This window comes from Saccostrea cucullata, unplaced genomic scaffold (genome assembly GCF_032062105.1).
Source record: "Saccostrea cucullata isolate Sc308-1 unplaced genomic scaffold, CSIRO_AGI_Scuc_v1 ctg590, whole genome shotgun sequence".
In the NCBI taxonomy this organism is placed as follows: Eukaryota; Metazoa; Mollusca; class Bivalvia; order Ostreida; family Ostreidae; genus Saccostrea; species Saccostrea cuccullata.
The window spans coordinates 169,244-183,681 of NW_026928156.1; the positions used below are offsets into that span (position 1 = coordinate 169,244).

At 36.6% G+C, this 14,438-nt stretch overlaps 1 protein-coding gene across 1 annotated transcript; it reads left to right on the top strand.

Moving 5' to 3' along the window:
* The first annotated feature begins 600 nt into the window (after positions 1-600).
* On the top strand, positions 601-13,449 carry LOC134276618 (DNA mismatch repair protein Msh2-like). Its single transcript, XM_062758850.1, has 2 exons — positions 601-708; positions 10,602-13,449. The coding sequence occupies exon 2, from the start codon at positions 10,634-10,636 to the stop codon at positions 13,379-13,381; it is 2,748 nt and encodes a 915-aa protein (XP_062614834.1). The 5' UTR covers positions 601-708; positions 10,602-10,633; the 3' UTR covers positions 13,382-13,449.
* The last annotated feature ends 989 nt before the right edge of the window (positions 13,450-14,438 follow it).

Below are 14,438 nucleotides of genomic sequence, written 5' to 3' on the forward strand. Positions count from 1 at the left end.
CTATGGTGACGGGTGGGTTAGCTCCGATTACGTGTTCGCGCTGAGTGGTATCGAGCTCAATGGTTTCGCGCCTTTTAACTACAGGGTATGTATATGTTCTTCTATGAAGTGATTTATGTTACACACATGCAGCAGTAATTAGATAATTAAATGATATCTGATATCGAGTGAAAATCTTTACGAATTCAAAATTAACCCATCCGGCATGAAATATAATGCAATGTGTATACTCGATTCATTTATTTAAATAGACAAATAAATAGGGCCTATATAAATTAATAAATACTTAATATTCCCCTATATTTTTAGTGTAACAAAAAAAAAAACAACTTACAGTTTATCGATGGATACATTAATGGATACAGAGCTCTACATGTTGCCTTTGTAAAAAAAAAAATGTTATGGTAATACCGAATAAAACTTTTGGTAAAAAAAACACAAAGGCGGCCTTTCATCTTTAATTTTTATTAAGCTGCTCATCATTAGTGTACTGATTAAACGACCATCCGGCAATCACATTAATTATCGGTAAACCCAATGGGGGCGAATCTACTCAGCGCGAACAAGTAATGGGGCGAAACCACTCAGAGCGAACAAGGTATTGGGGCGAAACCACCCAATTCTGCACTTTTGCCGGGAATATCTGTAGCCATTTCGACTGACCCCGCTAGAATCAGAGTCGTGTTTCCCTTAACAGACCTTTATGTGGTATGTGACATTGCCTTTATCAGTAAAAATAATTTTCTATATGTATTTGGTGAAATTATTCTATAATATAACGTGTACGACACAAGAAAGTATTTATTTCACATGTTCTTCTGCTGGATCGAGGTTTCCCGCCAACTAAAAATTAGGGAAAATGTTTACAAAGGTCATGTTAAAATTAAACGTCTCATTAATCTTGTTAATGTGTAAATTTTTTGAAATCTTTTTTTAACCTACTGAAGTGGTATTCCGTTGTTAAAATTACCTCCCTTAAGCCCCTTTGTAATCAGATGTTTATAAATATTGTCTTTGTAGATTATAGATAAAGTTATCCTTCCTAATGCAGTGGCGGATCCAGAAGTTCATGGGGGGGGGGTTGAGGCCCAAAGGGCCGAAGGGGGAGGGCATGGGAGGGGGTGTAGGAGGGGGGTTCGGGGGGTAACGGGATGTTTCGCGCCGATGCATGGTTCGCACCGCGATGTTTCGCGCCAATTCTGTTTCGCGCTGAGATGGTTCGCCCCACGATGTTTCGCTCCCAGAACATAAAATGTATGCTATTTATTTCGTTCGTTTTGCAAAAAAAAAAAAAATATATATATATATATTATAATATCTGTAAATATTGATGTAAGTATCGAAATTTTGTAGAATATTAATGAACATTAAATTTGACAATCAAACTTCCTGGTGGGTTATTCTATACACATGTTCTCAATAACACAAATTATATGTTTTCAAGTTCACGCAGATAATTGCTGTACGACTTTATAATTGCTAATGAAATAATTCTCACCTTTTGATCTCCAACTAATTACAATTAAGCTGTTGAACAGAAACACTGACATTTACGATCCGTTAACTGTGGCACCGCTTATTATTAAAAGTCATGATTTTGAGCATACAAGTTACAACACATATTTTTATCTAAGATTTAATAAATGATCTTAAATTATTACAAAATAAATGAAATATTAAAAAAAAAAGAGGAGAGATGTTTCGCACCGAAATCGGCGCGAATCATCCTGGCACGAACCATCTCAGTGCGAAACAGAATCGGCGCGAAACATCCCGGATTCGTTCGGGGGCCTCCCCCGAGAAAATTTTGTTTTAAATGGTTCTAAATGGTGCATTTTCCAGCATTTTTTGGGTACTTTTTGTAGCTTTTTTAAGACCGATCATCACAAATTTTTAAGAATTTAGAAAAATAAAATGTTTCAATTTAATTTAACTTTAACACAAGACTTAAGAGTTTACTTTAAAAGTTTTTAAATCTGACAATTTTAGGAATACAAGCAGTCGACTTGTTGTCTTCACTTTAAATGCACCTTCCATTTATTTTGTCGTATGTCAAGCTGACTTCTATGATACGTACAACTGATGTGTATTTGTGTAATTTGTGTGAAAGTACAAAAACTCTTTTTAAAAAGATACAACTGATGTGCAATTTTTAAACACTTTCAAAAATTAATTTTAAAAAATTAATTCTTTTCAGAATCCCTAACTAAGTATTGCTTTTCAATTTACTTGAGTATATTGTCAATGATTTGGAATATAAACACACATGTACTATTAAATTGATATTTCAAACTGAAGAAAAAATACATAAACTGAAGAATCTATCAAAGCTAGAGGGTTTTGCCAAGCCCATCTGATTTTGTAAAAAAAAAAGAGTATTTATTATGCCCCCCTTCGAAGAAGGGAGGGCATATTGCTTTGCTGCTGTCTGTCGGTCCGTCGGTCGGTCGGTCTGTCGGTCCACTTAGTTTCCGTCCATTTTCTTCGCAACCGTTGCACATACTGAAATGAAATTTGGTATACAGATATATCACATGAATATCTAGGTCAAGTTCTGTTATGGGTACGATCACACCATTTTTGACAGAGTTATACCCCTTGGACTTGGAAAAATTCCAATTATTTGCAGTTTCCGTTCATTTTCTTTCCAACCGTTGCACATACTGAAATGAAATTTGGTATACAGATATATCACATGAATATCTAGGTCAAGTTCTGTTATGGCTATGATCGCACCATTTTTGACAGAGTTATGCCCCTTGGACTTAGAAAAATTCCAATTATTTGCAGTTTCCTTTCATTTTCTTTGCAACCGTTGCACATAGTGAAATGAAATTTGGTATACAGATATATCACATGAATATCTAGGTTAAGTTCTGTTTTGGGTACAATCGCACCATTTTTGACAGAGTTATGCCCCTTGAACTTAGAAAAATTTCAATTATTTGCAGTTTCCATTCATTTCCTTTGCAACCGTTGCACATACTGAAATGAAATTTGGTATACAGATATATCACATGAATATCTAGGTTAAGTTCTGTTTTGGGTACAATCGCACCATTTCTGACAGAGTTATGCCCCTTGGACTTAGAAAAATTCCAATTATTTGAAGTTTCCATTCATTTTCTTCACAACCGTTGCAAATACAGGTAAACTTCGGTATCTCGACATCGGATATGTCGACAACCTGGGATATGTCGACGTCCGTCCGCGGTCCCGGCATTATTTACTATATAAATGATTTGCAAAAACTCTGATATGTCGACCTCGGTAATGTCGACTACCCCGCTTATCTCGACGTATTTCACAGTTCCAAGAGCAAAATTTACCTGGTATATGTCGACATCGGGGCAATTTTCTGCTCTACTTAACCTAATTGTTTGTCAGCTGGTCGCTTGTCACGCACGGACGACTCAGGGTATCTCGACGTCGTCAGAAATTCACACCTTTCACACCCATGTTTTGACTACATGCTGCTCTGTAGAAATGTGTTTGTACAGGAATCCCAAGCTCTCTCGACGTCTCCAATTTCTTAATTGTTTAATGCTCAGCTTGGGTATTATTAATTTTTATTATAATTATTGATAAATCTTCTTGATTCTGTGTAAATGTACAACCGTTTATTTATGTCGAAATCTAACAAAACATTTTATGAAAAAAAGTAACTGAATAACAGTGACAAATATACACAATGAATTTAATTGAACTTAATTTTTTTTTAAATTGTGGTAAAAATGCAGTCAACAGAAATCAATCACATCAACGACATGCACGACTATTGCATCAGCCGTAATATGGATGCATATGTTAAATGCACAATTCCAATTAAATTTTGGTTTAAAAATGAGATGAAAATTAATAATGAATGATTATGAAATAAAAAAGAAGTGAAATGAAATAATTAATAAAATAAACACATTAATTTTTTTCCATATCTCAGAAGTCGACTTTGTACCGTCCGGTTTGGAGTTTATAGAGCGCATTTCGTATCCTGTTCTGACAGGCCTAGTGGCACGCGGATCGAATGCTGGATGGAAAACGGCTTTCAGTAAAATGAGATCAGATAAAAAAGAAAGCATTTCATAAATAACATTGTGTTATCCTCTTAGATTTTCTAATAAATATAGAGGGATAGCTGAAACAAACGAGCTACAGTCTATTTAAAGTCATATAGGTACCTGTAGTTAAACGTCTGTTCAGTTTAGGTCTCTGCTTTTATTATTCAGTAAAATTAAGGTCGTCGAGTCTCAACTCTGATATCTCGACACCTCGGATATGTCGACATTTTCCGACTTTACCGTCGATGTCGAGATAACGAAGTTTACCTGTACTGAGATGAAATTCAGTATATAGATTTATCAGATGAATATCTAGATTACATTCTGTTTTGGGTACCATTGCAGTATTTTTGACAGATTTATGCCCCTTGGACTTACAAAAAAATTCCAATTATTTGCAGTTTCCTTTCATTTTCTTTGCAGAGGTTGCACATACTAAAATGAAATTTGGTATACAGATTTATCAGATGACTATCTTGGTCAAGTTCTGTTTTGGGTACATGTACAATCCTGCCATTTTTGACAGAGCTATGCCCTTTTGGACTTGGAAAAATTCCAATTTGGGGGGAGGGGGGCATAAGTGTTTTACAAACATCTCTTGTTTAATTTTTAAAACGGTAAAAAAGTACTGAATAATAGTTTATTCCAATAGTTAAAATAAACGTGCATTTTATCAGCAAAGAATATTACTGAGCAGCACTGTAACTAGCAGTTTTCTGTTGGCGGTACCTGACTACATGGGAGGTCAACATTACCGCTACATTGCCAAAAATTTCAACTCTTTACCACTACATTTTTTCAGATTTTCGACCGATCATTACCGCTACATTTTTCCGGCCAAAAACAACACATTAAGGCTACATATTGAATCAGCCCAAAACAACTCATTACCGCTACATATCGATTTAGCCAGGTATGGTTCAGTATATGGGTTCTAATCAACAGAATTCACTTGCTATCTAATCAGAATGGTATATTTAAATAAATAACTCTGCAGTCAAAATTTAATTATTTAGCGTTGTCTGAACATTATGACCACAATTGAGAAGTTTGTTATAAATCCAGGGAATGCCGGCTTACTTATCGATGGTTATAAATTTAGAAAACAACAGTATGTCAAGCAAATGGCTTTCAAGGCTTTACCGATAGTGTAAAAACATGTGACAAAACATAGAATTTATCTATGTGCTTGATTTTGATTTTTTTGTGTTTTATGAAATAAAATTGATTTTAATAATAAAAACAAGAGGCCCATGGGCCACATTGCTCACCTGAGCACTGTGGCTAGGAAAAAGCAGAATTGGTTTATACTTGAAAAGCTTAAATCCAAAAGTAGTCCCATGACCAATCCTGGCTTTGCTATTCTTGAGAAGAGTTTAAAGAATTTTCCTATACATTTCTATGTAAAACTTTGGTCGGCCGTTTTGGCCCCTCCCTACCCCTGGGGGTCATAATTTGAACAAACTTGAATCTACACTACCTGAGGATGCTTCCATATAAATATGATCAATTATGGCTTTGCTATTCTTGAGGAGAAGATTTTTAAAGAATTTTCCTATATATTTCTATGTAAAACTTTGGTCGGGGGGGGGGGGGGGGGGGGGGGGGGGGGGGTCATGATTTGAACAAACTTGAATCTACACTACCTGAGGATGCTTCCATATAAATTTGATCAATTATGGCTTTGTTGTTCTTGAGGAGAAAATTTTTAAAGAAATTTCCTATATATTTCTATCTAAAACTTTGGTTGGCCATTTTGGCCCCACCCTACCCCTGGGGGTCATGATTTAAACAAACTTGAATCTACACTACCTGAGGATGCTTCCATTTAAATATGATCAATTATGGCTTTGTTGTTCTTGAGAAGAAGATTTTTAAAGAATTTTCCTATATATTTCTATGTAAAACTTAGGTCGGCCATTTTCAGTTTATGCGAAAGTCACCGGACCGTCGGTTTTTACCGGTAAAATTTAGGTCGGGTCGGTAAAAAATTTCAGTATACAAGACCAAATGTCCGATAAAAAATAAGGCCAAATAAATCTAAATTAAGAGGTACACATGGTCAAATTCCCTACAAATATCCTTTATTTGACCAAATTTGCAGTAATACCTGATTAATTTTTATGTATTACAACCCTGTCATGATCGTTTTTATTCTAATTCGAATTTCCTCTGTCAAGGATTGCAGATCTTTAGATAGCTCATACGTAGATTTGGTTGGGGAAATATTTAGATAGCTCATACGTAGATTCGGTTGGGAAATTATTTTCAAATGATTATTAACTTGAGTAACCATAATGAACTGTTTCAGGAAAAATAAATATGCAGTGAAAGTGCATATTAAATTTTAAGAAAATCTTTGATACAGTGTATGTTGTATAAGTCAAATATGAAGAAAATAATACATGCAATTGTATAAATAGATATCTTTTACAAAGGAAAATTATAAATAGTTAATTTTCTTATTTAACTCTGTATTTATTTAAGATTTATTTAAGGTTAAATTTCACAGTGAAAATTAGCCCCATCCCACCCACCCTCTTAATCTTAGTATCATAATGATGTATGGATTTTAAAGGGGAAAAAAGTCGGTCTGGTAAGAAATTGTTCGGTCTGGTAAAAATTTTATTTTTACCAGACATTTTGTCCTGTAAAAATTTTAAACTTTCGCGTAGACTGCATTTTGGCCCCGCCCTACCCCCGGGGGTCTTGATTTGAACAAACTTGAATCTACACTACCTGAGGATGCTTCCATATAAATATGATCAATTATGGCTTTGTTGTTCTTGAGGAGAAGATTTTTAAAGAAATTTCCTATATATTTTTATGTAAAACTTTGGTCGGCCATTTTGGCCCCACCCTACCCCTGGGGGTCATGATTTGAACAAACTTGAATCTACACTACCTGAGGATGCTTCCATATAAATATGATCAATTATGGCTTTGTTGTTCTTGAGAAGAAGATTTTTAAAGAATTTTCCTATATATTTCTATGTAAAACTTAGGTCGGCCATTTTGGCCCCGCCCTACCCCGGGGGTCATGATTTGAACAAACTTGAATCTACACTACCTGAGGATGTTTCCCCATAAGTTTCATCTTTCCTGGCACTGTGGTTCTTGAGAAGAAGATTTTTAAAAGATGCTACCAAATTTTCATTAATTCCCAATTATCTTCCCTTGAATGAGGGCGTGGCCCTTCATTTGAACAAACTTGAATCCCCTTCACCCAAGGATACTTTGTGGCAAGTTTGGTTGAAATTGGCCCAGCGGTTCTTGAGAAGAAGTCGAAAATGTGAAAAGTTTACAGACAGACGGACAGACAGACGGACGCCGGACAAAATGTGATCAGAAAAGCTCACTTGAGCCTTCGGCTCAGGTGAGCTAAAAAAAACCATCCAGCTCAAAGTCCTACTTTCACCTCCCCATGGTGAGCAGGGGAAACGGGTCTTATGCATTTATAGGTTGTACTGTACACTCATATGTGGCTGGCTAACGAAAGAGGCAATGTAGCGGTAATGTATACTTTTTTATATAGCGGTAATGTAAGGTTTTTTGTAGCAGTAATGACTGTAGCGGTAATGAAAATTTTGAAAATGTAGCTGTAATGATACGCACGACTACATGTACTGTACATGTATATGACCTTGTGACGATGCACGGACTACCCTAATCTCTCTGTTGATTACCTGTGTATTGTGTGCGTTCAAGCGGAAAGTGATTTCCTGTTACGTAGTCAATGTATATTTCACAGTTGCACAGAACAATGGATTCATGTTTATTAGAGTCTTATCAATACACAGTCTTCGCGCTTAACTTTTTTGACTACAAGCCCGTAGGGCAAGTGAAAGTACAAAAGTTGGTAGCCCAAACGAAATTTCACTAGCCCAACTCAAGAGTAATAACAAATGAACAAATGACGTTTTAATAAGTGCAGTCACATTTGCATTTCTGATTTAATTCAATTTGATCACTAAACGTTCAAAATCACTTTGAGTAATTGTTTTAAACACTTTGCTGTATCAGTCAACAGTGTGACATGCACACATCTTTAAATAAAAATACTTACAGTAAGATTATGAAAATTTAACTATGTGTCTAGGTTTTAGAACAGTGGATATCATATATTTATTACTCTTTTATTTATTTTTAAGAAAATAAGGGGTATTTTGGTGATACCTATGGGCATTTCGGTGATTCGTAGTACTGGTGTATTCAGTCCATGGTAGGATTTCCAGCCAATTTCGCTGACACTTTTATTCTACGTACTTCATTTTGTGAACAAACTTTTATTACTTCTGTACGAGCCGTCGTGTTTGTGAATCACTGACCTGGGTTAGCCCATCTTGATATTTTATAAAGGGAATCGTACTTAAAATTCGCCACCGGAAATTTACTAACTAGCCCATTGGGCATGCGTGTAAATAATTTTTGGTAGCCCGATCCCGATTTTACTAGCCTCGTTCATCGGGCTACCGCTTAATTTCGAAGACTGAATGCAACAAAATGATAAAAATGACACTAGTAAAAAACAGGAGGCCCACGGGCCTTATAGGTCACCTGAGTATCATGTAACAACTTTCCAACAATTGAATTTGGTTCGTGTTTTAAACCAGAGGCCATGAAATTCAGAATTTTGAAAGGGACACCATTACTTATCATAATTATAAACTTAGGATGCTTACTCTATTTACTTAATACCCAGAGGTAGAACAGAGTAACAAAGAGAAAATAGACTTGCACTTCAAGCCAGTTGTGCACCCCACCCCAAAGGAACCATTGACCCTGGGGCCACATATTTCAAAATTTTGGAAATTTTATCATGAAATTATTGATTAATAACTAAAAAGCAGATTTCAAAGCATTAATTTATTTTCAATCTATGTACCCCAACCCCCACCCCGATACCCCTGACCCAGGGGGGCATGAAATTGACCATTTTGCTAGATGCAACTTTCTACATCATAAATATATATACTTGGATCATTGGCATAATACCCTGGAGCAAAGGAAAAGATTTTACAAGAATAAATGTATTTTTCACTATATAATCAAAAGAGCCCCCCCCCCTTATACCAATTGGCAAAACCCCTGATACAGGGGCCATGAAATTCACAAATTTTTTTGAGGCACTCTTGCTCACTTTAACTATATACTAAGTTAGTTTATTTAATACCCAGGAGCAGAGAAGAAGATTTTCAAAGATTTAATGTATTTTCACTATATGATCAATAGAGCCCCACCCTAACAACAGAACCCCTGACCCTGGGGCCATAAAATTCACAATTTTGAAAGAGGCACTCTTGCTCATCATAACTATGTACTTATTTAGTTTATTTAATACCCAGGAGCAGAGAAGAAGATTTTCAATGAATTAATGCATTTTCACTATATAATCAATAGAGCCCCGCCCTAACAACAGAACCCCTGACCCTGGGGCCATAAAATTCACAATTTTGAAAAAGGCACTCTTGCTCATCATAACTATGTATTTAGTTAGTTTATTTAATACCCAGGAGCAGAAAAGAAGATTTTCAAAGAATTTATGCATTTTCAGTATATGATCAATATAGCCCCGCCCTAGCACTAGAACCCCTGACCCTGGGGCCATAAAATTCACAATTTTGAAAGAGGCACTCTTGTTCATCATATCTATGTACTTAGTTAGTTCATTTAATACCCAGGAGCAGAGAAGAAGATTTTCAAAGAAATAATGCATTTTCACTATATAATCAATAGAGCCCCGCCCTAACAACAGAACCCCTGACCCTGGGGCCATAAAATTCACAATTTTGGAAGAGGCACTCTTGCTCATCATAACTATGTACTTAGTTGGTTTATTTAATACCCAGGAGCAGAGAAGAAGATTTTCAAAGGAATAATGCATTTTCACTATATAGCCCCACCCTAGCACTAGAACCCTTGACCCCGGGGCCATGAATTTCACAATTTTGGTAGAGGACTCAATGCTCATTACATTCATGCCAACAGTTTGCTTGCTTGATGTCCAGGAGTAAAGAAGAAGATTTTTAAAGATTTCATTAATTTTTGTGGTTTTGGCCCCACCCCTCAGGCCCCAGGGGGGCGGGGAACATAAAATTCACAATTTTTGTTCCCCTTCACCCATAGATGCTGTATACCAAATTTGGTTGAAATTGGTTCAGTGGTTTCAGAGAAGAAGCTGAAAATGTTCAAATGTTAACACACGACACACGACGACGGACGAAAACGGATAGCAATAGGTCACCTGAGTGACTCAGGTGACCTAAAAAAAATCAATGAGCTGCGTTTTTCTCCTGAACCCCCCCCCCCCCCCCCCCCCCCTGAATCCGCCACTGTAATGGTAATCAATGTTTTGTTTTTTTTGACTCTATTGGATTACCTCCCGTAGGTCATAGATTCTACTTTTGAAGGGTATGGTTAGCACGTGATTATTTTAATTTCTACAAAATAAGCAATAGAATTTCCTTTAATATTTAGTTCCGAATGCAGAAAGGAAAGTAAAAATGAACATTTGATCTTTGAATTCTTCAATTCAATTTTTAGGAAGAATTTCTGATATCCGGAAGTACTCAAGCATGGATCCTTTTCAAGACCAAGGATTTATTACTGCATACAAAAGTTTGCCAGAGAAACCAAATACCACCATTAGATTCTTTGACAGATCTGAATATTATACAGTTCATGGACAAGATGCAGTGTTTGTCGCCAAAGAAGTCTATAAGACGATCGCTGTCATTAAACATTTAGGAATAGGGGAGAACAAGCTGGAGTCTTTGACAATAAGCAAGCTGAACTTTGAATCACTCGTCAAAGAGTTATTGCTGATTCGTCAATATAGAGTTGAAATCTTTAAAAACAGACCTGGAGCTAAGAGTAATGAATGGGTGATAGCATTTAAGGCCTCGTCTGGAAATTTAACCCAGTTTGAAGACATTTTATTTGGAAACTCTGACATTCCTCAATCTGTAGGAATCTTGGCTTTGAAGATTGGAACAGAAAATAATGAAAAGATTATTGGAATTGGATTTGCTGATGTCATGTTGCGAAAATTACTAGTTGCAGAATTTGTGGATAATGACCAGTTTTCAAACCTAGAGGCACTGATTATTCAGTTAGGAGCCAAAGAGTGTGTAGTTGGAGCAGGTGATTTACAAACTGGAAAGCTGAGACAGGTTCTAGAGAGAAGCAATATTCTTGTAACAGAAAGAAAAAGAGGTGATTTTTGCAGCAAAGACGTGGTGCAAGATTTGAATCGTTTGCTGAAATGCAAGAAAGGACAGCAGATGAACAGCTCAACATTGAGTGAAATGGAAAATAAAGTGGCTGTAGAGGCATTATCTGCATTGATCAAATACTTAGAGCTTTTATCAAGTGAAGATTATTTTGGGCAATTCAGCTTGGGATCATTTGACTTTAAACAGTATATGAAGCTGGATTCTGCTGCAGTGCGAGCTTTGAACTTGTTTCCCTCCACTTCTGATGGTAACAAGAACCAGAGTGTTCTAGGTTTACTGAACCGGTGCAAGACCACACAGGGACAGCGACTTCTGGCTCAGTGGATAAAACAGCCTCTGGTAGACGTCAACCTTATTGAAGAACGGCAGAAAATTGTTGATTTTTTTGTGAAGAACACTGAATTAAGACAGCTGGTGGCTGAAGACCATCTTAGAAGGATACCTGACTTTCAAAGATTAGCTCGAAAATTTCAACAAAGAAAGGCTTCACTTCAAGATTGCTACAGAGTCTACCAGGCTATTGATAAATTACCACTGCTGATGGACACATTAGAAAAACATAGCGCAGGAATCGGTAGTCTTGTAATGGAAATATTTGTTAATCCAACGAAAGAAATATTGATGGATTTTTGTAAATTTCAAGAAATGGTGGAGGAAACAATGGATCTTCAGCAAGTAGAAAATCATGAGTTTGTTATCAAACCAGGATTTGATGAAGAACTACAAGCACTTTCCCAAAGAATCAATGATTTAGAAGATAGGATTAAAAGTCAACTCAACAAAGTTGCCAGAGATTTAGGAGTTGAAGCAAACAAAGTACTTAAGCTGGAGAGCAGTAGTCAGTTGGGGTACTTTTTCAGAGTAACTAGAAAGGAGGAAAAAGCACTGAGAAATAACAAGAACTATACAACAATAGATACCAAAAATAGTGGAGTGCGCTTCCACAACAATGCTGTGAAAGAGCTCAACGAGGAGTACCTGAAAGCTAAAGAGGAGTACAGTGAGCAGCAGAAAAGTATAGTAGCAGAAATCATTTCTATTGCAGCTGGATATTGTGAAACCATGTTCATGTTGAATGAGTTGATTGCTCAGCTGGATGTGTTGGTCAGTTTTGCTGTTTCAGCAGCAAGTGCTCCAATACCATTTGTTTGTCCGAAACTTTTGAATAAAGGCAGTGGGAAAATTCAGCTGATTGAAGCCCGCCATCCATGTCTGGAATTGCAGGAAGATATCTCTTTCATACCAAATGACATCATATTTGAAAAAAATCAGCAAATGTTTCATATAATCACTGGTCCAAACATGGGTGGAAAATCAACATACATCAGATCTGCTGGAGTCATAGTTCTTCTGGCACAGATTGGGTCCTTTGTTCCGTGCAGTGAAGCCACAGTGACTATTGTGGATAGCATTCTAGCTCGCGTTGGTGCAGGAGATAATCAGGTTAAAGGGATATCAACATTCATGGCAGAAATGCTAGAAACAGCTTCTATATTAAAGTCTGCCACAAAAGATTCTCTTATCATTATTGATGAACTTGGAAGAGGAACATCTACCTATGATGGTTTTGGATTGGCATGGGCAATATCAGAACACATAGCAGCTGAGATCAAAGGATTTTGCCTATTTGCTACACATTTTCATGAGTTAACTACTCTTGCTGACAAGATTCCTGGCGTTAACAACTTGCATGTAACAGCTTTGACGTCCAATGAAACACTGACGCTTCTCTATCAAGTGAAACAAGGGCCCTGTGACCAGAGCTTTGGAATTCATGTGGCAGAATTAGCTCATTTTCCACGGCATGTGATTGAGTTTTCAAAGAAGAAAGCATCAGAACTGGAGGACTTCCAGTCAGTTGAATTGGAAACTTCTCTGAAAGGAAATGATGAGCCAGTTGTGAAGAAAAGGAAAATAGAAAAGGAGGAAGGTGAAGAAATCATCGGAAAATTCCTGGGTAGTGTGAAGAAGATGTCCAACTCCAGCATGTCAGACCAGGATATTATCTGCAATTTGAAAACCTTGAAGCAGCAGGTTCTTGATCAAAATAATGTTTATGTTGGAGATGTTCTGGCCAAGAAAAATTAAAGTCTCAAAGGGAATGTTATGAATAAAATTGATATAATACATGTATATAATAAATCTTGATTAATTCATCAGAGTTTTAAAAACCATTTATCAATTTGAAATCTTGCTCTCAAAAATTGTTTCAGTTCTATCTCTTGGTACTACTCGCCCTCAAATTTTGAGTACTCTAAGTAGGGTTATCCACTAATTATGACCAGTTATGAGACATTGAATTAAAAAAATGACAAATCATGATCACGCATAAATTTGCTTTAATTAAAGGGCCTGGACACAGTTTAAGCCAAAATTTTTCATACCATTTTTAGCTCACCTGAGCCGAAGGCTCAAGTGAGCTTTTCTGATCACATTTTGTCCGTCGTCCGTCCGTCCGTCCGTCTGTAAACTTTTCACATTTTTGACTTCTTCTCAAGAACTACTGGGCCAATTTTAACCAAACTTGGTACAAAGCATCCTTATATAAAGGGGAATTTAAATTGTGAAAATGAAGGGCCAAGTCCCCTCACAAGGGGAGATAATCAAGAAAAGACAAAAATAGGATGGGGTCATTAAAAAATCTTCTTAAGAACCAGTGGGCCAGAAAAGCTGAAACTTATGTGGAAGCATCCTGGGGTAGTGTAGATTATAAATTGTTAAAATCATGACCCCCGGGGATAGGGCAAGGCCACAATGGGGAATCAAACTTTTACATAGAAATATATAGGGAAAATCTTTAAAAATCTTCTTCTCAAGAACCACTGGGCCAGAAAAGCTGAAACTTATGTGAAAGCATCCTTAGGTAGTGCAGATTCTAAATTGTTAAAATCATGACCCCCGGGGATAGGGCGGGGCCACAATGGGGAATCAAACTTTTACATAGAAATATATAGGAAAAATCTTTGAAAATCTTCTTCTCAAGAACCACTGGGCCAGAAAAGCTGAAACTTATGTGGAAGTATCTTGGGGAAGTGTAGATTCTAAATTGTTAAAATCATGACCCCCGGGGATAGGGCGGGGCCACAATGGGGAATCAAACTTTTACATCATGTGTATAGAAATATATAGGAAAAATCTTTAAAAA

Coding starts and splice junctions, on each gene's coding strand:
- LOC134276618 (XM_062758850.1), top strand. CDS start 10,634: ATGGATCCTTTTCAAGACCAAGGATTTATTACTGCATACAAAAGTTTG.